Source organism: Budorcas taxicolor, chromosome X, assembly GCF_023091745.1.
Source record: "Budorcas taxicolor isolate Tak-1 chromosome X, Takin1.1, whole genome shotgun sequence".
NCBI lineage: Eukaryota > Metazoa > Chordata > Mammalia > Artiodactyla > Bovidae > Budorcas > Budorcas taxicolor.
In genome coordinates this window covers 91163224-91186292 of record NC_068935.1, presented here as the reverse complement: position 1 = coordinate 91186292, position 23069 = coordinate 91163224, and the positions used below count along the sequence as shown (strand labels likewise).

Sequence of the window (23069 nt, the reverse complement as noted above, 5' to 3'; positions counted from 1 at the left end):
AGTTATTATAATATTCCAAGAGCCTACAATGTTCCAGGCATTGTGGTGCTGCTGCTGCTGCTAAGTTACTTCAGTCATGTCCGACTCTGTGCGACCCCATAGACGGCAGCCCACAAGGCTCCACCGTCCCTGGGATTCTCCAGGCAAGAATACTGAAGTGGGTTGCCATTTCCTTCTCCAATGCATGAAAGTGAAAAGTGAAAGTGAAGTCACTCAGTCGTGTCCAACTCTTAGCGACCCCATGGACTGCAGCCCACCAGGCTCCTCCATCCATGGGATTTTCCAGGCAAGAGTGCTGGAGTGGGTTGCCATTGCCTTCTCCGGGCGTTGTGCTAAGCAGTTTTAAATGTTTAAAAGAAGGTATTAGGCATTAATTAATAGCTAGGGGCTTCCCAGGTATGCTAGTAGTAAAGAATCCACCTGCCAGTTCAGGAGATAAGCGTTCAATCCCTGGGTCGGAAAGATCCTCTGGAGTAGGAAATGGCAACGCATTCCAGTATTCTTGCCTGGCAAATTCCATGGACAGGAGCCTGGTACACTAGAGTCTATGGGGCCACAAAGAGTAGGACATGACTGAGCAATTGAGTGCACACACACATAGAATTAGTAGCTAATACATGTTAAGCACTTAATGTGTATTCTATGAAGTGGAAGTTACCTGCATTTTATAGATTATAAAGCAGAAGTGCAGAAAGGCCCAGAAAGCTTTACTTTGTCTTGGTTTGAGCCTGCCTGCTTGGTGAGGAAGATGTTCCAGGCTGGGTAGAACACCTGTGAGAGGGTCTCATAGGGCCCATGGTGGCCCCATCAGTTAGCAGAGGCACACTGAACACTGTTTATATATCCGATTTTTAATAGGCCTCTTATACTAGTGACAGATTGTCTGTGATTGTTAGGCTGTTAGAATGATTAGGCATATGGGGGATGAGCCAGGACTCTATGGTCTTGGCCTTAACTTGCTCAGCCTATGGTGATGTAGTGTTTTTGTCTCTCTCCCAGGCCAAGATCAAGCAAAAGCTGCGGGAGATTGAAGAGAATCAGAAACGGATTGAGAAACTAGAGGAATACATCACAACCAGCAAGTATGTGGCTTTGTAACATTCCCTCTTACCTCCAGGCCTGTTCTTGTGAACCTTACCTGTCCTGCCCCTCCCCAGGAAGGACCCTCATCATCCCTCTCGGCCAGGAATATTTTCTGGCCAGCCAGGGTAACCCCAGTATTTCCTCACTTTGTAGGCAGTCTCTAGAGGAGCAGAAGAAACTAGAGGGGGAGCTGACAGAGGAGGTGGAGATGGCCAAGCGGCGTATTGATGAGATTAATAAGGAGCTGAACCAGGTAATGGAGCAGCTGGGGGATGCCCGCATCGACCGCCAAGAGAGCAGCCGCCAACAGCGAAAGGCAGAAATTATGGAAAGCATCAAGCGCCTGTACCCTGGTTCTGTGGTAAGAGTGGAAAGGGAATTCATTGCCTGACCACTGTCTTTCATACTCACTGTCAGATAATTTTCCCAGCAGCCCCATGAGGACAGATTGCTAATTCCGTTTTTACACCTGGGGAAAACAGGGTCAGAGAGGTTGAATGACTTGCTCAAAACAGCATAGCTTATATGTATAAGAACTGCAATTCAAACCCAACTTGTTCTTACTCTTAACCTTGTGTTCTTTTCATTGCACCAGTTGTATCTTTCTGAAAGTTTTGTCTTGCTTGTGTCCACTCCTTTATGGGATGTGGAGAAAGTGAAGAGGCCTTTGGGAAAGGGAAGGGGCTACAGGGCAGGAATTAGTTCCCAGGATGTATCAATAGCTCTGTGCAGGCTTTAGTGTGAGCTCCTTAAGCATATAACAGTCAGCTCATTTACTAGGTTCTTTTGGCCTCTTGAATGAAATCCTGAGTTTCCAGATTCCCTGAATATTATCCCTCTATTGCTGTAATTCCATCCCTGGGTTCAACTTAATTGGGTTCTACAAATATTTCTTGATCATTTCCGTAGATCAAGGGTCCCCAACCTCCAGGATCTAATGCCTGATGATCTGAGGTGGAGCTGATGTAATAATAATAGAAATAAAATGCACAATAAATGTAATGTGGGATGATTCAAGCGTGTTGCATTTATTGTACTCTTTATTTGTGGAACCAAATTAAGTTGCATAATGCCTGTGGTGCCAGTGGTCTGTGAAATGGTAAAAGTGAGGTTTAGAAAGATGATTCTGGATTCAGACATGACTGCCTGAAGTTGTTGTTGCTTTGGGGCCAGTGAAGTGAAGTCACTCAGTCATGTCTGACTCTTTGCGACCCCATGGACTGTAGCCTACCAGGCTCCTCTGTCCATGGGATTTTCCAGGCAATAGTCCTGGAGTGGATTGCCATTTCCTTCTCCAGGGGATCTTCCCAACCCAGGGATCAAACCTGGGTCTCCCTCTTTGTAGACAGACGCTTTACCATCTGAGCCACCAGGGAAGTCCAGAGTAGGCCTTTTTCCCATAGTTTGGGAGCTGTGCTCCTGATAGAGATTCTGACCTGCTATCCCCCTTCTAAGCTGGGAGTTAGGGTTCCTGAGCCAGCTCTCAAAAACTTCATGCTTCATTCACTCTTCTGACTTTCCTTAGTACGGCCGCCTCATTGACCTCTGCCAGCCCACACAAAAGAAGTATCAGATTGCAGTAACCAAGGTTTTGGGCAAGAACATGGATGCTATTATTGTGGACTCAGAGAAGACAGGCCGGGACTGCATTCAGTATATCAAGGAGCAGCGTGGGGAGCCTGAGACCTTCTTGCCTCTTGATTACCTGGAGGTGAGGCTGGTGGTGATGGGGTCAGGGCAGTGTGAGAGGGCTGCTCCTCCTAGCCCTCCATGTTCAGCCACTTAACTAAGCTTTTTCTCACAGGTAAAACCTACAGATGAGAAACTCCGGGAGCTGAAGGGGGCAAAGCTGGTGATTGATGTGATTCGCTATGAGCCACCTCACATCAAAAAGGCCCTGCAGTATGCTTGTGGCAATGCCCTTGTCTGTGACAATGTGGAGGATGCCCGCCGCATTGCCTTTGGAGGCCACCAGCGCCACAAGGTATGGATTCCCTTGCCACATTGTAACTGGATAGGCTTAGTATTGGCGATTCCTTTGTTCAGCTTCTCTCCCCTCCTCTCTTTTCCCTGCTGTATTTAGACAGTGGCACTGGATGGGACCCTGTTCCAGAAGTCAGGGGTGATCTCTGGCGGGGCCAGTGACCTGAAGGCCAAGGCCCGACGCTGGGATGAGAAAGCAGTAGACAAGTTGAAAGAGAAAAAGGAGCGGTTGACAGAAGAGCTGAAGGTAAGCCACAGGCAGGGCTGTCCCTAGGAATGGGAGTCCTAAGCCCAGGCCAGCCGGCCACCTTCTTACCACCTAGCCTTTCCCGCTTGTCCACTTCAGGAGCAGATGAAGGCAAAGCGAAAAGAGGCAGAACTACGTCAGGTGCAGTCTCAGGCCCACGGACTGCAGATGCGGCTCAAGTACTCGCAGAGTGACCTAGAACAGACCAAGACACGGCATCTGGCCCTTAATCTGCAGGTGGGACCTGACTTTCAGCCCTGTTCACCAGTGGCCATCCTCATATTCCTGCTCTATGCTCAGTTCTAGGGGTGGGGAAGTTGTCCCTCTTCCCTCTCCCCTCCCAGTCTGTTCCTGGAAACCAGGAATAGATGGCATAGAGTTAGACAGTCAGGGGTTTAGGACTTGGCTCTATGATATTAGGCAAGTTACTAAACCTCTCAATGTTCAAATCCTTTGATCATTTTTATATTGGTTTGTAAGAGTTTTTTGAAAAATATATTCCAGAAATGTCTTTTTCAAATGCATGTATTACAGATACTCAAAGAACATTCTGTTTGTTTGTTTTTGTAAACCTCTCAGTGTCCATTTTTTCATCTTAATCTGTAAATAATCTGTAGAAGTATAGATAGGGTCCTTGCACAGATTGAATGAGTTAATACATGTGAAGTATTTAGACTGATTGCTTGTACCAAGTGAATGTTCAATAAATGTTAGGTGCTATTAACCTAATTAATTCATTCAGCAAATATTTGAGTTTCTTCTGAGTTTTGAAAGTGAGCTACAGATATTTCAGTCCCTGGGAGTGGAGGTACTTTTCTAGCTATATTAATGTGTTTGATTATGGGTGCTTCCCCAGACCACTCTGGAGGTGTTGTATAATATGTAGTATGTATGTCATTTTTCTAAAATCAAAAAGTCTAAATTCCAGGACACACCTGGCCCCAGGGGTTACAGATGAGGAAAGTGTAGACCTGTAAATAACAATGTTTATTGTGTGCCCAGCCTTTTGGATTGAACCTGACAGACTGGAGGCCAGGGAAGGAAGCCATATGATGGTTCAAGTGAGAGATGATGCAGCCTTGAGTGGAGTGGTGCTAAGTCAGGTTCTCAGTGTGTGGAGAGTTAGCCCTTTTTGTCCATGGGACTGGTACACACAGGGTGGCTCTTTTTTTCTAAGGATCCTGGTCTCTTTTGTCTTCTCAATTCCATTTCTTACAGGAAAAGTCCAAGCTGGAAAGTGAGCTAGCCAACTTTGGGCCTCGAATCAATGATATCAAGAGGATCATCCAGAGCCGAGAGAGGGAAATGAAAGACTTAAAGGAGAAGATGAACCAGGTTGGTAGAGGATGTACCTGCCCAGCACGGGCAGGAATAGGATTGGAAGCAGCATTCTGACCCAAAGGGCCTTTTCTCTCCCTTGCTTCTCTCCTTAGGTAGAGGATGAGGTATTTGAGGAGTTTTGTCGGGAGATTGGTGTGCGCAATATCCGGGAGTTTGAAGAAGAGAAGGTGAAGCGGCAGAATGAAATCGCTAAGAAGCGGTAGGTGGAAGTCTGGGTGGAAGGGGGAGATTGAGGTATCCTTGAGCCCCTAGCCTGACATCTGGGGAGTCAAATACCATCATAAGGTAAGGAGCAGCTTTTAGAATGATGGACATTTATTGTAGTCACCTTTAAAGAACAGGGACATCAGGGAAGCACGTGTCACAGTATAGGGATTAAGAGTGCCAGCTTTAAACATGGTTTACCTGGATTAAAATCCCAGCTCCAAGGTTCATTTGTCTTGGATAATGACCTCTCTAAGCCCCAGTTTCCTTATGTGTCAGATAGGATAATAATGATACCTATCTCATAGATTGTCAGGTAGATCAGAGGTTGGGCTTAATCCTTATAAAGTATTTAGCATAATACTTAGCACCTACTAAGAGCAGTAGATAATAGGCCACAGCAGTGAAAGCCTAACCACTAGAACCACCCAGGGAACTCCCAATAGATACTAGCTTTTATTATTGTCATTATCCTAATAGGTGATGAGTGAGAGGAGGGCCAAAGTTCTAGGTTGGAAGAATAGTAAGAACAAAGCAAGTTTCTCTTTTCTTTCCCACTTTAGTTATTCATTTGTTCAACCTTGTGCCAAGTTGTCCTATGCTAGGTATTGGAAACAGTGGGGAGATGAGGGTAAGATAGATGAACATGACAGTCTCTCTGAAGGAGGTCACCCCTTGAATCCTGGGCTTCAGTCAGCCCATCACCCATATCGTAACAGTTCATTGGTCTCCTACCCCCAAGCCAGGTTCAAGGGATATAGAATTGAATCAGAGACTGTTCCTGTCCTGAGGGAGTTTTGGGGTAGTGGAGGAGATAAACAAGTAGATTAGCAATTTCAGAATAATGCTGTACTTTAGGTAGATAGAAAGTACAGAGGAAAATGTTCAAGGAACTGTAGATCAACAAGAAGAAAAAAAAAAAAACCTAGAGACTCAGTAGAAGAATGGACAGGATGTAGTCATATCTAGCATTTCATGGAAAGAGAAGCTCGAATGGCTAATAACCATGAGTTGATGTTCGGTCTCATTCCTAATCAGATAAAGGCAAATTAAAACAACTTAGCAGCATTTGGTGAAAATAAGTCTACATGAGTCCTTTGACTTAGCAAAGCCACTCCTTGGGTCTGTATCCCAAAGAGTTTTGGCCACCAGGTCTCAAAGAGACAGATTCAGAGTTGTTCATCTTGGCGTACTTTGTGATAGTGGGACATTGATAGCAATGTAGACAGCTGTCACTGCAGGGAAATACAAGTTAAATGTGATGACTGTACAGACTATGGAATACTCTGTTCAGACAGGAACTAGATTTACAGGCAGTAACAAGGATAAATTTATAACACTGTACATTTGTGTAAATTTAAAAGCAACATTTTACAAGTATATGCATTTTAAGGTTATATACATATGTATGTATCTACCTGTCTGTATATAATGTACATCACTTCGGTGTATTTGCTCACTATAGGGAACATAATAGGAGTAGAAATCTGATTGAACCCAAGGAGACAAGGGAAAGGTCTTATACAGACAGTGATCATGAAAGTTACATGAACTCTGGGATATGATTAACTCAACTGCATCCAAAAGGGAGGAACCCAACAAAGTATAATTGAAACGAAGAACCTATTCGCAATCCTCAGGAAAGGTTTTACAGAACAAGGAGTGATGAACTGGAGACCTATAGAGTGATTTAGCCACCCAGGCAGTACACAGAATGGAATTCCAAGCAGTGAGAACAGCATGCTCAGAGGTGTGAGAGAGCATGCTTTGTTCTATAAACTAAGTATTGAATGTCTGGAGCAGAAAAATGGGGTCAGGAGGAAGGTGGGGGTGTTGAAGAGGTCAGCAGGGGCCAGATCACAGAAGGCTTTATGAGTCATTCTTAAGAGATTGAACTTAAAATTGCATAGCTCAAAATTATAGAGTTAATTACATTCTATTTGGATTATAGTGACTAATAGGTTTAAGCTGCTAGCAAGACATCTGGCAACATCTGTCACACCACATTGGGGGGTGGAGGGGCAGTTGGAAGTCATCCCTGCCTGTCCTGCTAATATCTGTGTATGCTAGTTGCCTACTTTTTTAGTTTCTAAAGAGTTAGGGAGGAGGGAACTACCAGGGATCTGTTTTCTCCATTTTTTTTTTTTTTTTTTTTTACTATCCAATCTCTGCCCTCGTAGAAGTTCTGGGATCTTGCGGCAGAGGTATGTGCAGGGGTTTGGGGACAGTTGGAAAGAGTCAAAGCCCGTGAACTGAATACAGTCAGTCAACCTGGAGATGGTGATGATAACTAAAATTTATCGAGTACTTACTGTGTACCAGGCAAGGTTCTAAAAACTTTATATATATTAATTCCCAATAACTGAGGTACGTACTATTGTTATTTCCATTTTTCAGTTGAGAAAACAGGTAAAGAGATACAATTAACTTGTCTGAGATTCACTACCAGTAAATGGCAGAGTTGGGATACCAGTCCTCTTATCCTACCACATTATATTGTAAGGATGCCATAGGAGAAGAATCCCAGGTTTTGGTGTTTATAGACTGGGATCTGATCTCACATTTGCTAGCTATATGGCCTTGGGCAAAGTCTTTTACCTCTTGGCGAAAGTTTCCTTTTTTGTAAGATTAGGATAATAGTGCCTACTTGTAGAGCTATTAGAGGATTAGAGGTAATGTATGTAAACTACACAGAAGCTTAATAAATAGAAATTAACAAAGCTAGTGGATTCAGGTGGACCTTTTTATATCTGCTTCTAGGAACTTATCAGGGGAGGGCTCCAGTGTTTAAAGAAAAATTTAATAGAGTTTGGCCCAATCTCCTCTGCCTTGTGCCATACCTACAAAGCTAGGCCAGGGAACTTAGTTCTGTAACTTGAGGGGACAGTTTTATATGGATCTGTGTGGATGAGCTCAGTGGTGACTTATATTCAGCAGTAACTGAGTCCCTGTGCCTTAGGCCTAGTTCTCCTTTCTCCCCACAGTTTGGAATTTGAGAATCAGAAGACTCGTTTGGGTATCCAGTTGGATTTTGAAAAGAACCAGCTGAAGGAGGACCAGGATAAAGTACACATGTGGGAGCAGACAGTGAAAAAAGATGAAAATGAGATAGAAAAGCTCAAGAAGGTAAGAAAGGAGAACATGAAAAACTAAAAACTAGGAGAAAAAATTAGAAGAGGTAATATCCATAATTTATAAAGCCCTCCTCTAAATAAGAAAAACACCAAGACCTAAATAGGGAGAAAAATGAGTGGCATCAACAGTTCAAGGAGAGATTCAGATAACCCATAAATACATATCCATAATTGAGCCTTCGCAGAACTCAAAGGAATGCAAATTAAAAATTACATGTAATTTGTTTCTTATCACATCACCCAAGTTTAAAAAAAAAAAGGATACTAGCATGTTATGTTGCACAAGACCGGCATTCTTAGGCCATATGGCAGCATCCACTGAGAGTCTTCAGAATACATTTCTCCTAACTCACTAATACCTGAGGAGATCCAAAGTGCTGGCATAGCTTTGTGCACACAGGTTGATAATTAGTGACAAATATTTATAGTTCCATATAGGAAACTGTCCCGTGTCTCCTGGGAATTAGGATTGAAGCAAATTATGCTACATTCACGTAAGTATTTGTGTAGTTTAATAGTTTCAAATTTGAGTGATATACTGACCTCTTTTAAAGATTTATGTCAGCTTAAAATATCCTTAATGTTAAATATGTACAAACGTACCACTTAACCAAAAAGCCAGGACAAACTTCCAAATTAATTTTATAATTAACCACATGAACTCAGTGAGCAGGTGATGGTGTTTTGCTGAAACTGAGTTCCTATTCACAGTGTGCCTGACTGCCATGGCTCAGTTTCTTTGAGTCAAGCATGCCTGTTCCAGTGGTTATTTGACAACTCATTTACCCACACTCCTTCTTTTTAAATTCCCGTGGAGCATTTTTTTTTTTTTTTAAATTTCTTTGGCTGCAGGTCTTCGTTAGGGCATGCAGGATCTTTAGTTGTGGCACTTGGGATCTAGTTCCCTGGCCAGGAATCAAACCCAGGCCCCCTGCTATTGGGAGTGTAGAGTCAACCATTAGACCACCAGGGAATTCCCTAAATTGCTGTGAAACTTTAGTTCCTTTCAACATCCCTACATGAGGTGATTTGATTCTCACTTGGCTTAAGTACATCATTTTATGTCTGCCTTTGTTGTTTTTTTTTTTTTTCCCCCTCCATTAAACCCTGATGACTGAAGTAGTCTTCTTTGGTGTCACTACAATCTTCAATGCAAATAGAGATTGGGAAGTAAAATTCTGGGGCAGGAGTAGGAAGACATGTAGATGATCAAGAATCATCTATTTCTTTTTGACTTTTTATTTTGAAATAATTTTAAATTTAGCAGAAAGTTGCAAAAATAGTACTAAGAACTCCCATCTACTTGTCACCAAGATCATCAGTCATTATTTGCCATATTAGCATTTGCACTCTCTGTATGCATATTATTTCTTATGCATTGCAGATATATCCCCTTCTGTGACTTTCAGATCAAAATGAAACCGTTCTCCTTAAAAATCAGAACATAATAAGTAAGATTATAATCCCCATTGACTGGCCACTCTCAATCCTAGTCCTTTTACTCTTCCTAGGGCCAGTGTCATATAGAGTGTATTCTTCCAGATTTTATAGGCATTCATTACATTCTTATATGTGTGAAAAGTGAAAGTCCCTCAGTCATGTAATTACATTCTTATATGTGTGAAAAGTTGAAGTGAAAGTTGCTCAGTCATGTCTGACTATTTGTGACCCCATGGACTATACAGGCCAGAATACTGGAGTGGTAACCCTTCCCTTCTCCAGTGACCTTCCCAACCCAGGGATTGAACCCAGGTCTCCTGCAATGCAGGCAGATTCTTTGCCAGCTGAGCCACAAGGGAAGTCCTCTTATATGTGTACTCATGGAAAACATATAGTATTATGCTTTTTAAAAACATTGATGTTGTTGGTTGTGACAGTAATGTTGATGTGAAAAAGATGCTTAAATAACATTAAGTCAGAATATAGACTTTTAATTATAATTTAGTCTCAACTATATAGACTTGTCCGTAAGTAATATTGGAAGGTGATAGGCTAAATGTTAATTGGTTACCTCTGCCTGGTTGGGTTTCAAGTAATTTCTTTTTTTCCTCCTACTTCATACTTTTTTATACTTTGAACATTTCTACAGCAGGCAGTTTGTATATTGGGGTTGGGGGGAGGTCAACAAAATAATTTGGAAAAAGGTAAAGGAAGCCAGAGGAGTTATGGGGGTTTGTAAAAGCAGAGCTCATCGAAGATAGATTCCAACAAACCACCTGGTAGAAAGGGTGGGCACAGAGGGAGAAGATTCCATTCCATTCTAGTGGGAATGGAGGGAAAGCCTTCACTTCTTGTCCTGTTCCCCCTGCTGGGCCCAGGAGGAGCAAAGACATATGAAGATCATAGATGAGACCATGGCCCAGCTACAAGACCTGAAGAACCAGCACCTGGCCAAGAAGTCAGAGGTGAATGACAAGAACCACGAGATGGAGGAGATTCGTAAGAAACTGGGGGGCGCCAACAAGTGAGTGGGTGCAGGTCTGGGCTTGGGGGAAGTACGTATTATGGGCAGCTTGCTGGATTTGGATCTCACCTATCTCCCTGGATCTTCTTAGGGAAATGACCCATTTACAGAAGGAAGTGACAGCCATTGAGACCAAGCTTGAACAGAAGCGCAGTGACCGCCACAACCTGCTACAGGCCTGCAAGATGCAGGACATCAAGTTGCCACTGTCTAAGGGCACCATGGATGATATCAGTCAGGAAGAGGTGAGTATCATGGCTGGTGGTGGGTGTGGGCTGTGAACAACATAACCAGGGATGGAGGATGAAGGTGGCCAGGGAGGGCAGGTGAGAGAGAGAAGGATGGTGGGTGAGGGTGGTGAGTGACAAAAGGAGGGATGCAGAGGAGATGAGGCAGGTTAAAGCTGTGAAGACAGGTGAGGTGAAAGGTAATAGCCTTGATGTGAGAGGGCAGTTTTGGGGTAGGGTGTTTGTTAGTAGGTGGAGAAGGAGGTAAGCCAGGAGAAGAGGAAATCATTCATTAACCTCAGGGACCTGAGCTAAGATAGTTCCAGCAGATTATGGATATTGGTGGTTGTTCAGTCACTCAGTCATGTCCAACTCTTTGTGACCCTATGGACTGCAGCATGCCAGGCTTCACTGTCCTTTACTATCTCCCAGAGTTTGCTCAAATTCATGTCTGTGGAGTTGGTGATGCTATCTAACCATCTCATCCCAAGAGCAAAGGAAGATGGAAGCTGAGGGTCCTGAGGGATGGTAACTTAGCTCCAGTGAGAGAGGCCGGTCAGGAGAGGGTTGGGTAAGGGACAGCAGCAACCCAAAGGTGATGAAGCATAGTTATGGGGAAGGGAAAGACACAAGCCAATAGAAGAGCCAAGGCATTTTATCCCCCAGAAGTGAGGCTTGATAGCAAGGGAGTGGGACTGTTAACTGAGAGGAGGTCTGCACTTGTCTTTGACCTAAACATGTATCTCAGTCCTACATGTGTTTCTCCCTCCTTTATTCCCGAATAGCATTTCCATTTGATTCAGCAAAATCTTCTGAACGCTGGCAGTGTGCCGGGCATCATGGTAGCACATGATATAACTACTACTAATCCTAAGCACAGCCTTGCCAGGCAGGCATGGTCCCATGTTACAGATGAGGGTTTGTGTGTTTAAATGAGGATTCGAGCAACAGCATGTCTTGCCCAGGGTCACACCATTAGTCAGTGTATGTGAAGTCGCTCAGTCGTGTCTGACTCTTTGCGACCCCATGGACTGTAGCCTACCAGGCTCCTCTGTCCATGGCATTTTCCAGGCAAGAATACTGGAGTGGGATGCCATTTCCTTCTCCAGAGGATCTTCCCCACCCAGGGATCAAACCCCGGTCTCCCTCATTATAGGCAGACGCTTTACCGTCTGAGTCATCAGGGAAGTCATTAGTCAGTGGTAGAGCCCAATTTTGAACTCAGGTCTTTCTGCCATCAAAACTGCTCTTCCTTCTACCACAAGTGCTTTCTATCGAGGTGCTTCTCAAAGGCATCAAAGGCTGCCAAGAAGCCCCCCTCTCCAGCCCCCTCTAGAAGTGTACTCTTATGGCCAGTCAGCTGCGTTTGACTCTCCCTCTCACTATTGCAGGGTAGCTCCCAAGGGGAGGATTCAGTGAGTGGCTCCCAACGGACTTCCAATATCTATGCACGAGAGGCTCTCATCGAGATTGACTACGGCGACCTGTGTGAGGATCTGAAGGTGAGGTTCAGTCTTGGGGGGTGGGGTCATCCTCCCAGCTGTCCAGAGAGAGGATCAACCCATCTGGGGCCCCTGTGGAGACAGACCATGTCTGGAAGGAGGGGCACACTGCAAGGGAGTGAAGTTGTGATCTAGATTCTCCCCTCATGTACACACAGACACAGGCACATCTTCTACCCCCCACTCCCAGCTGCCCCTGTCCCTGCCTGTTACCAGTCTTCGCCTTCCACCTGTGTATGCATCTCAGCCTAGATACATGGAGAACAAGCTCCTGTACACTGAACAGATAAACTTTGGGGGTTCCTCAGGGCTCTGTCCCAGGCATCCTTTCCTTATGTGGGGTTCTCATCCTTCATATTTCCTCTCCCAGGATTTCAGCTGCTATCTCTATGCTAGGTCTCACAGGTACCTCAAACTCCAGCCTTTCTCCCCAAATCTGCCTCTTCAATGTCCTTGACTCTCTCACTTTGCATATTTAATAAATTAGCAAGCCCTGTCGATTCTACCTTCCCAATGTCTACTGAATTCTACTTTTCTCTGTTTGTACTGTAATCTAGTGCAGGCTGCTTTCACCTCTCACATGGACCACTATAGGAGCCCCCTGAATAGTTTCTGATGCTTTCCAAGCTATCATTATAGCCAGGGAAACTTGATATTTTTAAAAATGCTTTTTATTAAGGAAACTTTCAAACAGATATGGAAGTAGAGAGAAGAGAATGATACAATAAACCCCAGTACCAGTCATTTAGCTTCAGTAATTAGCAGCATATGGTCAATCCTGTTTTTTATTCCCTTCCCCCTCCTAATTGGCAAATTTAAAATCAAATTCTAGGTATTTCATTCATATACCTCAGTATATATCTCTAGAAGGATTCTTTTTTAAAAAATGTAGCCACAATATCATACCAAAAAATTAGCACTGACTCTGCAATGTCACCTAATAGTCAATAAATGTTTAGATTTCCATGAATGTCCCATAAATATCTTTTTTAAAAAAGTTTGTGTTTTTAAATCAGGATTCAAGTGAGGTCCATGTGTTAAAATTGGTCTCTTTTGGTCTATAACATTTTCTTATCCCTTTTTATTTTTTTCTTCCTGTTTATGATAGAAAGTGGGTCATTCAGTTCAGTTCAGTCACTCAGTCATGTCCGAGTCTTTGCAACCCCATGAACCACAGTACGTCAGGCCTCCCTATCCATCACCAACTGCTGGAGTCTACCCAAACCCATGTCCATTGAGTCAGTGATGCCATCTAACCATCTCATCCTCTGTTGTCCCCTTCTCCTCCTGCCCTCAATCTTTCCCAGCATCAGGGTCTTTTCAGATGAGTCAGCTCTTCGCGTCAGGTGGCCAAAGTATTGGAATTTCAGCTTCAACATCAGTCCTACCAGTGAACACCCAGGACTGATCTCCTTTAGGATGGACTGGTTGGATCTCCTTGCAGTCCAAGGGACTCTCAAGAGTCTTCTCCAACACCACAGTTCAAAAGCATCACTTCTTTGGTGCTCAGCTTTCTTTATAGTCCAACTTTCACATCCATACATGACTACTGGAAAAACCATAGCCTTGACTAGACGAACCTTTGTGGACAAAGTAATGTCTCTGCTTTTCAATATGCCGTCTAGGTTGGTCATAACTTTCCTTCCAAGGTGTAAGCATCTTTTAATTTCATGGCTGCAGTCACCATCTGCAGTGATTTTGGGGCCCCAAAAAACAAAGTGGGTCATTGGTCTTGTACAATTTTCTATTCTCTGAATTTGACTGATTGTGTCCCATGGTGTTATTTATCATGTTCTTCCATCCCTGTGTTTCCTATAAACTGATTGGTAAATCTATGGTTTGATTGGGTTCAGATTTATTTTTTATTTTTGCCAAGAATAGGTGGTGCTGTGTACTTGTAAACTTCCTTTTGCATCACATCAGTAGACACTGAATATCAGTTCTGTCTTTGTAGTGATAAGATTTGATGAATACATGACATTACCTATGAAATACTAAGCTTTTATATCCACCAATTATATGAAACACTGATGCCAGAGGAACATGTTAAATAAAGCACAGGGATACAGTTAGCTAAATCCAGACTGTGGGAAACTCAAAAGGACAAAAGGCCTGGTCTCTTCCATAAATAAATGGGAAGAAAGAAATAAACAAAAAGGGAGAACTTTTATAAACTTATGAGACAAATCAACCAGTTAAAATTTGTCACCCTCTCTTGAATCTACTGCAAACAAAAGAGAGGCAGGGGAATTTATAGATTAAATGAGAATTAAGAGACATGCAACCAAGTGTAATGTGGGCACCTTATTTGGAACCTGCTTTGAAAAACCTGTAAAAAAATTTTTCACATAGCGTGATCAGGATGATTTGAACTGTCCAGATAGTTTATGATGGATGTTCAGGAATTGCTGTTAATATTTCTAGGTGATAATGGTATTGTGTGTGGTAAAAAACATTCTTAGTTTTACAACAGTGGTTCTCAACGGGTGGGGGACATTTGGTAATGTCTGGAGATACTCTTTTCACACCCACTTGTCACAACTAGAACAAGGGTTACTACCAGTATCTAGTGGGTAGACACCAGGGATGCTGCTAAACATCCTACAGTATACAAGGGGCACTACCCACAACAACAAATCATCTGGCCCAAAATATTAGTGCTGAGATTCAGAATCCCTGTTTTATAAATACATACTGAAATTATTTATGGATGTAATGTCTGAAAATAATTGAATATAGTAAGGAATTAGGTGTAGATGGCAGCGTATTGGCCATGAGTTGATAATTATTGAAACTGATAATAGGTACGTGATGGTTCATTTCATCATTATCTGCATTTTTGTGAATGTTTCAAGATTTACATAATGTAAAGTTTAAAAAGAAAAAACAATCATGATCACCAGGTTAAGGTGTTGTTAGCCCCATCAATTTTATAAGGGAATTTTATCAAGTTCCCTATCAGCCTTTCACAGCAGGTTTTAGCAGTCATTAACAAATGATCATTGCCTGTATCTATTAACGGCTGCAAAATGGTAATTTTCTGATTTTTTTCATTCCTCCTATGTTTATTAATTGGATTTCTAAAAAGAACTTTCTCACATCAACTGTTTAGTTCCTTTGAAATACAGTTAGTACAGAAAAGGTAGAATAAATACTTAATTCCTTGCCTTTATTTCTCAGCTTTTAGAGTTGGTTGCCCTTATAACCTTTAAAGGTGACCAGTAAGGTTTCTAATTTATATTTTTTATGAACTTAAGTGCTTAAATGTGTTTTGGTATTTTTCAATCTATTTGGAGTCATTTTTCTTTCTGATACTCGTATTATCCCATTCTTGGCCATTGGGAGCCACTTCACGTTGATTTTTGCTGATCTTATTTTTAGATTTTTATTACAGAAAACTTCATATGCATGAGTAAAATAGTACCGTGCTGCCTCATGGCCATCACCGGTTTCAGCAGTTATCAACTCATGGCCAAACTTGTTTCATGTGCACCCCGACACACACCATCCTCTCCTCCCTCCCCACCCCCAGGATATTTAAAAGTAAATTCTGGACACCATGTCATTTCATTTGTATTGTAAATATTTCAGAATGTATCTCTATAAGAGAAAATTCTTTAAAATATTTATTATTATCATACCAAAAACCCAATAGCTTAACCTTGTTATATATTATTATATAATTCCTTAATATTAATATTATGATCAGTATTCACATTTCCCGGATTGTTATACACACACACACTCTTTGCTTGTTTGAATTGAGAGTCAAATAAAATGAAAGAAACAGATAATTGATTTAGTGATTGGTTGATGTCTCATTTAATCCAGAAGTTCCTCCTGTCTATTTTTATTTTTCTCTACAATATTTATTGTTGTTGAAGAAATTTGCTTATTTTTCCTGAAGGATTTTCTATGTTCTATACTGTTGATTATGCCCTGTGGTTTTTAAAATATTGCCCCAGAACAAAGCAAAAAAATGAGTTCTGCTAGACCCTGTAGTTCCTGTAAGTGGGTAGTTAAATGTTGATCAGTGCTGTTAAATACAGATATAGTATGACTCACGTGTAACTTTTAAAAAGTGGAATTAATTTTAATACTATATTTTGTTTAACCCAGTATATCCAAAAGAATTAACATTTCAATGGTAAACATTATAAAATTTATTGATGCGATATTTGACCAGCTCTCTGTACTGAGTTTTCAAAATTCATTATCTGTTTTACACTTCTAGCATATCTCCATTTGGATTCTAAATTTTCTTCAAAAATACTTGATCTGTATTTAGATATCCTAAAGTTTACAATTGAAAACGGAGAACCACATACCCAAGTTGTTACAAATATACTTAGTTTAGTAGTAACTGAATTGTCAGTTTTTAAATTTAAATTATCTAACATTCAGTAAAATAAAATCTTCAGTTCCTCAGTCACGCTAGCTGCATTTTTCATGTTCAGTAGTGATGTGTGGCTTATGGCCAGTATATTGGACAGCTCAAATCTAAAGGTTTGATTAGATTCAAGTTTCGGGGTTTATTTGGTCAAGACTGCTTCAAATGAGGTTGTTACTTCCATCAAGAGGTTTATAACATCTGGTCAGTGGCTCTTTTTGTGTAGCTTGCAGCCATGATGATTATTGCCTAGACCCATTATATAATTTGTCAAGGGTTGCAAAATGGTCATCTTAGTCTATCATTTCTTTATTAGCTAGAACACTGTAAAGAGATTTTCTCTCATCAATTATTTGGTTACCCTGGGGTATTTTGTATAGGAAAGGCAGGATATATGTGCTGGATTCTTTCTCTTTATCAGTTTATAATGAGTTGGTTCTTTGGCATTCTCAAGATATGGCCACCGAGTTGTTTTCATGTTGTTATGAACTTTTAGATTTAAACATTTGACGTGTTGCACTCTTATGATTATTATCCTTATTGTATGAAGTCGTTGGCATCTTTGGCCCATGGGGACTCATTCAAATTGGCTTCTGAATAATTTTGACACAATTCTTACACTCTTTGATATATTCCTTGATTTCTGGTGTGTCCATCCAGGCTCATCCTTTATATTTTCCACCCTAGATATGGAATTAGCCATTTCTCTGAAAAGCTCTGACTTCTTTTTCTCAGTTCAATTCAGTTCAGTCACTCAGTCGTGTCCAACTCTTTGCGACCCAATGGACTGCAGCACTCCAGGCCTCCCTGTCCATGGCCAACTCCTGGAGTTTACTCAAACTCATGTTCGTTGAGTCAGTGATGCCATCCAACCATCACATCCTCTGTCGTCCCCTTCTCCTCCTGCCTTCAATCTTTCCCAGCATCAGGGTCTTTGCCAGTGAGTCAGTTCTTCCCATCAGGTGGCCAAAGTATTGGAGTTTCAGATTCAACATCAGTCCTTCCAATGAATATCCAGGACTGATTTCCTTTAGGATGGACTGGTTGGATCTCCTTGCAGTCCAAGGGACTCTCAAGTTTCTTCTCCAACACCATAGTTCAAAAGCATCAATTCTTTGGCACTCAGCTTTCTTTATAGTCCAACTCTCACATCCATACATGACTACTGGAAAAACCATAGCCTTGACTAGACGGACCTTTGTTGGCAAAGTAATGTCTCTGCTTTTTAACGTGCTATCTAGGACTTCCCTGTTGGCTCAGATGGTAGAGCATCTGTCTACAATGCGGGGAGACCCGGGTTCGATCCCTGGATCGGGAAGATCCCCTAGAGAAGGAAATGGCAGCCCACTCTAGTACTCTTGCCTGGAAAATCCCATGGATGGAGGAGCCTGGTGGGCTGCAGTCCATGGGGTCACAAAGAGTTGGACACGACTGAGCGACTCCAGTTTCTTTCTAGGTTAGTCATAACTTTCCTTCCAGGGAGCAAACATCTTTTAATTTCATGGCTGCAGTGACCATCTGCAGTGATTTTGGAGCCCAGAAAAATAAAAATCAGCCACTGTTTCCACTGTTTCTCCATCTGTTTGCCATGAAGTGATGGGACTGGATGCTATGATCTGTTCTTCCTAACCTTGTATTTGCTATAAATTGGAAGTTTGAACTGTTTTAGAGGCTTGATACGTTTGTGTTAAGTAATTTTTTTGCAAGAACATTTCACTGCATACTATCCCCCAGCCCCATCCCTGCCTCCGGCTGTGCTGAGTGATTTGCAGAATCTTAGTTCCCTGACCAGGAATTGAACCTGGGCCACGCCAGTGAAAGTGCTGAGTCCTAATCACTAGACCACCAGGAAATTGCCTACTATGTACTTTATATTGCTGGAGGCACGTGTCAGTGTCCTACTATGCATGATGCTAAGTTTGAGCCTCAGTTAAGGTATCTATTGCCAGATTTCTCAATACTAAGCATACACTTTTACCATTGTAAGTAATAAGGAATCTTTAGGGTGACTTTTTGGCATCTTGTGAATATCTTGTTCCCCTAATATTTCTTTTTTAACCCAGTGGCTTTCACATTTTGATTCATCTTAATTTTGTTTTATAATTATGTAAATTCGTCATTTGATTCTAAATCCAGAAGTATAATACAAAGTATGTGAAGAGAAGTTTAGTTTTCTTTTCTTGTCTAACTTCACCTCCCTCTATGTGTGACCATTTCAGTTTTTGGATTATCATTTTGTTGTTGTATGTTTAAAATACAAACATACTTATATGCAAATATATTCACCTTCTCTCTCTTAGATAAAAGATTGCTACTGTTGCCATGTTGAATTGCCCTTTATTTGGCACTTTTTTTTTTTTCCTGCACCGCTTGGTGTGCAGAATCTTAATTCCCTGATCAGGTATTGAACCCAGGCTCCAGCAATGAAAACACCAAATCCTAACCACTGGACCACCGGGGAATTCCCATTTGGTTTTTGAAGTTCGTTAAAGTTGGTTACTCTTTTGAATTGCTTTGATTTCCTTGAACGAACCTTGGATAAACCCTGGTTTTGCATGTGATATGTGCATAGAAGACTGTTCTTTCTCTCCATTCTCACCATTCATCCTATAGGCCTGAGCTTAAAAATATTCCTGAAAGCCTTCCCTAGCCCGTATCTGAGTAAGTGCACTTGTGTGCTGACCCATCACCATCTGTTTATGATTGTTTGGTTATTCACTATATGAGATTGTTTACTTATATACATTCCTCTGTTACTCCATGAGCTCTATGAGTACAGGAGCCCGGGCTCACGAGATAAGAGGGGTCAGTGCCTGGTGTTGGAAGGCATTTAGTAATATTTATTGACTAAAAGTGACAGAAAGGCACAAGCCCAGATATGCATTGCAGTATCCATAAGACTTAAAACCAAGTTCAAGTGGAATTTGCTCAGGTGTAGTGATCTGAGCAGAAAATATGCATTGTCTTATTCATTGTACAGCTGTAAATGGAATCCAGACGAGCCTGTGTGTAGGTCACCCTGAGATGGTGCTCGCTCATGACCTTGGCTGAGAGCCAGAGAGGGGCACCATCAGCTGAGAGATGGAGAGGCTGACAGGGCCTGGGGGAAGGGCTTTATTATTGTTGTTCAGATGCTCAGTTGTGTCCGACTCCTTTGTGTCCCCACGGATTGCAGCACACCAGGCTTCCTTGTCCTTCACCATCTCCTGGAGCTTGTTCAAACTCACACCCAGTGAGTCAGTGATGCCATCTTGTCCTCTGTCATCCCCTTCTCCTCCTGCCTTCTATTTTTCCCAGCATCAGGATTTTTTCCAAGAAGTCAGCTCTTCGCATCAGGTGGCCAAAGTATGGGAGCCTCAGCTTCAGCATCAGTCTTTCCAGTGAATGTTCAGAGTTAATTTTCTTTAGCATTGACTGGTTTGGTCTCCTTGCAGTCCAAAGGGGAAGGGCTACAGATGAGAAAAGTGACGTGAGCCTGTAATTTCTAGGGACAGTGGGAAATGGTTACTTTGGTCAGGATCTGATGAGAGCAGCAGGGTTGGGAAAAAGAACCTGCCTTCTGCATGGGAGCAGGCCCCCACTGGATCAGGTATCTCTGTAGGGGCCTGGCCCTTCTTAATGCTGCTGGGCCTGGGCTTTGCAGGATGCCCAGGCTGAGGAGGAGATCAAGCAGGAGATGAACACGCTGCAGCAGAAGCTGAATGAGCAGCAGAGTGTGCTCCAGCGTATTGCTGCCCCCAACATGAAGGCCATGGAAAAGCTGGAAAGTGTCCGAGACAAGTTCCAAGAGACCTCAGACGGTAAGAGTTTCTTCTTTTACTCAGGCCTAAGATGAAGGCAGGAGTCTGGAGGTATGGCAGGGGCCTGTTGTACATACCAACAGCTCCTGTTCTTACATGCTTTCTTCCTCAAAACTCCCAAGAGCCCTAAGTAGTAGGGAATTATCACATCTGCTTTAAAGTAGAGAACTGCTGAGGTTTAGAGAAAGAATGACCTGCCTAAGGTCACACAGCATGTGACCAGCCCACTGGACACAGGTAATTGTGGAATTGTCTTCCTGGGCCCCTCCCCAGGCATTCCTCTCCCTGTGGGATGTCCCTGCTCTGTGTATTGTCACTTGTTTTTGCCAGAGCATGGATCTCAGCCTTGGCAGAGCCTGGGTACTGAGGGGTCGCCTGTCTTTCTCTTGTGGTAGAATTTGAGGCAGCCCGAAAGCGAGCCAAGAAGGCCAAGCAGGCATTTGAACAGATCAAGAAGGAACGCTTTGACCGCTTCAATGCCTGTTTTGAATCAGTGGCCACCAACATTGATGAGATCTACAAGGCCCTGTCCCGTAACAGCAGTGCTCAGGTAGGCTGGAGCCCCTTGCCCAAATGACCCTTACCCATCCTCATTTGACCTTCCCTCTAGGCTTCCTGTCCTCATTCCCATCTAGACCTGACCCATCTCCTCTCCCCCTAGGCGTTCCTGGGCCCTGAGAACCCTGAGGAGCCCTACTTGGATGGCATAAACTACAACTGTGTGGCTCCTGGCAAACGCTTCCGACCCATGGACAACTTGTCAGGGGGGGAGAAAACAGTTGCAGCTCTGGCCCTGCTCTTTGCCATCCACAGGTAAGGCTGTGCCCCCTGCAGGGCAGTTGGTGGAGACTGTGCTGAGGCCACCAGAGGCTCTGGGGTCCACGGATATGCATAGATCTGCAGAGGTGAAGATGATCTGGTGGACTCTGGATTGCATCTGTTTCCCTACCTGCTGCAGCATATCTGTCCTTGGTTTCCTGGACTTATCTTCCCAATCCACCCTCATCCATTCTGCATGCCCTCCCCTGCATGTATTCAGTCCCACCTCCAAGCTTTTGCTCACATGGTTGCTGGCTCATAAGCCCTTTCTTTTCATGCAAATCTAGCTTGGCCGTCACCTACCACCCCTTCACATTGCATTCTCCTCCTCCTGTTCCTCTAGGAAGCCTGCTTCAACCACTGTGGCATACCCTGACCTCCCCTTCCTAAATGCCAACAGTCCTTGAATCTGACTGCCCCCTACAACTTAGTGCTTGATTGCACAGCGTCAGTCAGTGAGCATTTCTTGATGGCTGCTCTTTACCATCCTATTGGGGGATTAGGGACACAGATGAGTCATACATGGTTTCTGTCCTCGAGGAGCTCATGGTCTAGTGGAAGCCAGATGTGTAAACAGGGAGCTAAATGTTATAACTGGGTAAGTGTGTGTGCTGTTGGACGCACAGAGGAGAGCCACCAACCCAGTCTGGGAGGGTGTGGGTGGCCAAGAAAGACTTTCAAGGGCTGGTGACACTTGAGTAGGAAATGCAAAGGATAAGTAGAAGTTAGCCAGGGAGACCAGTAGGCATTCCAAGGCAGAGGGTACAACATGCACAGAGACAGGGAGACATGGTGTGAGTGGGTAGGTGGGGTTCAACCTCCAGGTAGCTTGGTCAGTATGACCAGAGCCTAGGACAGCTTTATCTCCTCAACCAACCTGGACACTCCAGAGAGGACCATATCTTTTGGTTCTGCGGGATCCTGGAGCGCAGAGATGGATGCAAAGGAGAGTTCGGTTGGTGTACTGGCCTTTAGGGACTCAGGCAACATTCAGACCTGGGGTTTTTAGTCTCTGAAGAAACGGAAGGGGGTGCCAGCCTGTGTGATGGGCCCTAGGGCTGTCATGCCCTACCTCTGCTCCCATCAGTATCAGCTTACCTACCGGTTCCCTCCCAGCTACAAGCCAGCCCCTTTCTTCGTCCTGGATGAGATCGATGCTGCCCTGGATAACACCAACATTGGCAAGGTGGGTGCAAGGAAAGTGGGGCCCGGGAAAGAGGCCCCCAAGTCGGGGCTGGGTTTCAGGGAATAACTCCTGAGTGTGCCCTAGCCGTTCCTGCCGCCTGTTCTCTGTGCCCGGGAGGCTGGGCCGAGGGTCATCCACACTGTACTAGTCAGTAGCCTCCTCTCAGCCTCTCTTCCCCCAACCCTCCACCCCCTACCCTACCCCACCCGCCTCTGGTTCTGACTGTATAAGCCAGGGAGTGTTAGGGCTTCAGCCAGCCCTACTAAATGCTTGGTGGCCCCTCCCACAGGTGGCAAATTACATCAAGGAGCAGTCAACTTGCAACTTCCAGGCCATCGTCATTTCTCTCAAGGAGGAGTTCTACACCAAGGCTGAGAGCCTCATTGGAGTCTACCCTGAGGTAGGGCGGGCCTGGCTCAGGAGCCAGCCCCCACTCCCTGCCTGACTCCCCAGGGCAGGAAGGGAAGGCTGCAGTGGAGGGGCATGGGGGGTGGGGGAGCATAGGGACTTAGTTCATGAACAGCCTTGTTGGAGCCCTGTCCTGGAGGCTTACCAGCCAAGCTGGGCAGGGCCATTGGATTTGGTGACAGGTAGAAAGGCAGGGCAGAGGCACCCAGACAGAGAAAAGGACAAAAGTAGAGAAATAGGCAGGTAGAGAAGGCACATGGGACTGAGCAAATCTTCTCACA

At 43.6% G+C, this 23069-nt stretch overlaps 1 protein-coding gene across 3 annotated transcripts in view; it reads left to right on the top strand.

The window, feature by feature from the left end:
• The window catches only part of SMC1A (structural maintenance of chromosomes 1A), a 46667-nt gene that overhangs the window by 10795 nt on the left and 12803 nt on the right, over positions 1-23069 (top strand). For all 3 annotated transcript variants that reach the window (XM_052663789.1, XM_052663788.1, XM_052663790.1), the window contains 17 exons: positions 1000-1082; positions 1237-1444; positions 2609-2794; positions 2888-3067; positions 3167-3313; positions 3413-3550; positions 4532-4648; positions 4747-4853; positions 7843-7984; positions 10311-10456; positions 10548-10701; positions 12075-12185; positions 20219-20375; positions 20771-20925; positions 21037-21188; positions 22311-22380; positions 22670-22780. In XM_052663789.1, the coding sequence (XP_052519749.1) occupies positions 1000-1082; positions 1237-1444; positions 2609-2794; positions 2888-3067; positions 3167-3313; positions 3413-3550; positions 4532-4648; positions 4747-4853; positions 7843-7984; positions 10311-10456; positions 10548-10701; positions 12075-12185; positions 20219-20375; positions 20771-20925; positions 21037-21188; positions 22311-22380; positions 22670-22780 (2364 nt within the window). The remainder of the gene's footprint in view (positions 1-999; positions 1083-1236; positions 1445-2608; positions 2795-2887; positions 3068-3166; positions 3314-3412; positions 3551-4531; positions 4649-4746; positions 4854-7842; positions 7985-10310; positions 10457-10547; positions 10702-12074; positions 12186-20218; positions 20376-20770; positions 20926-21036; positions 21189-22310; positions 22381-22669; positions 22781-23069) is intronic.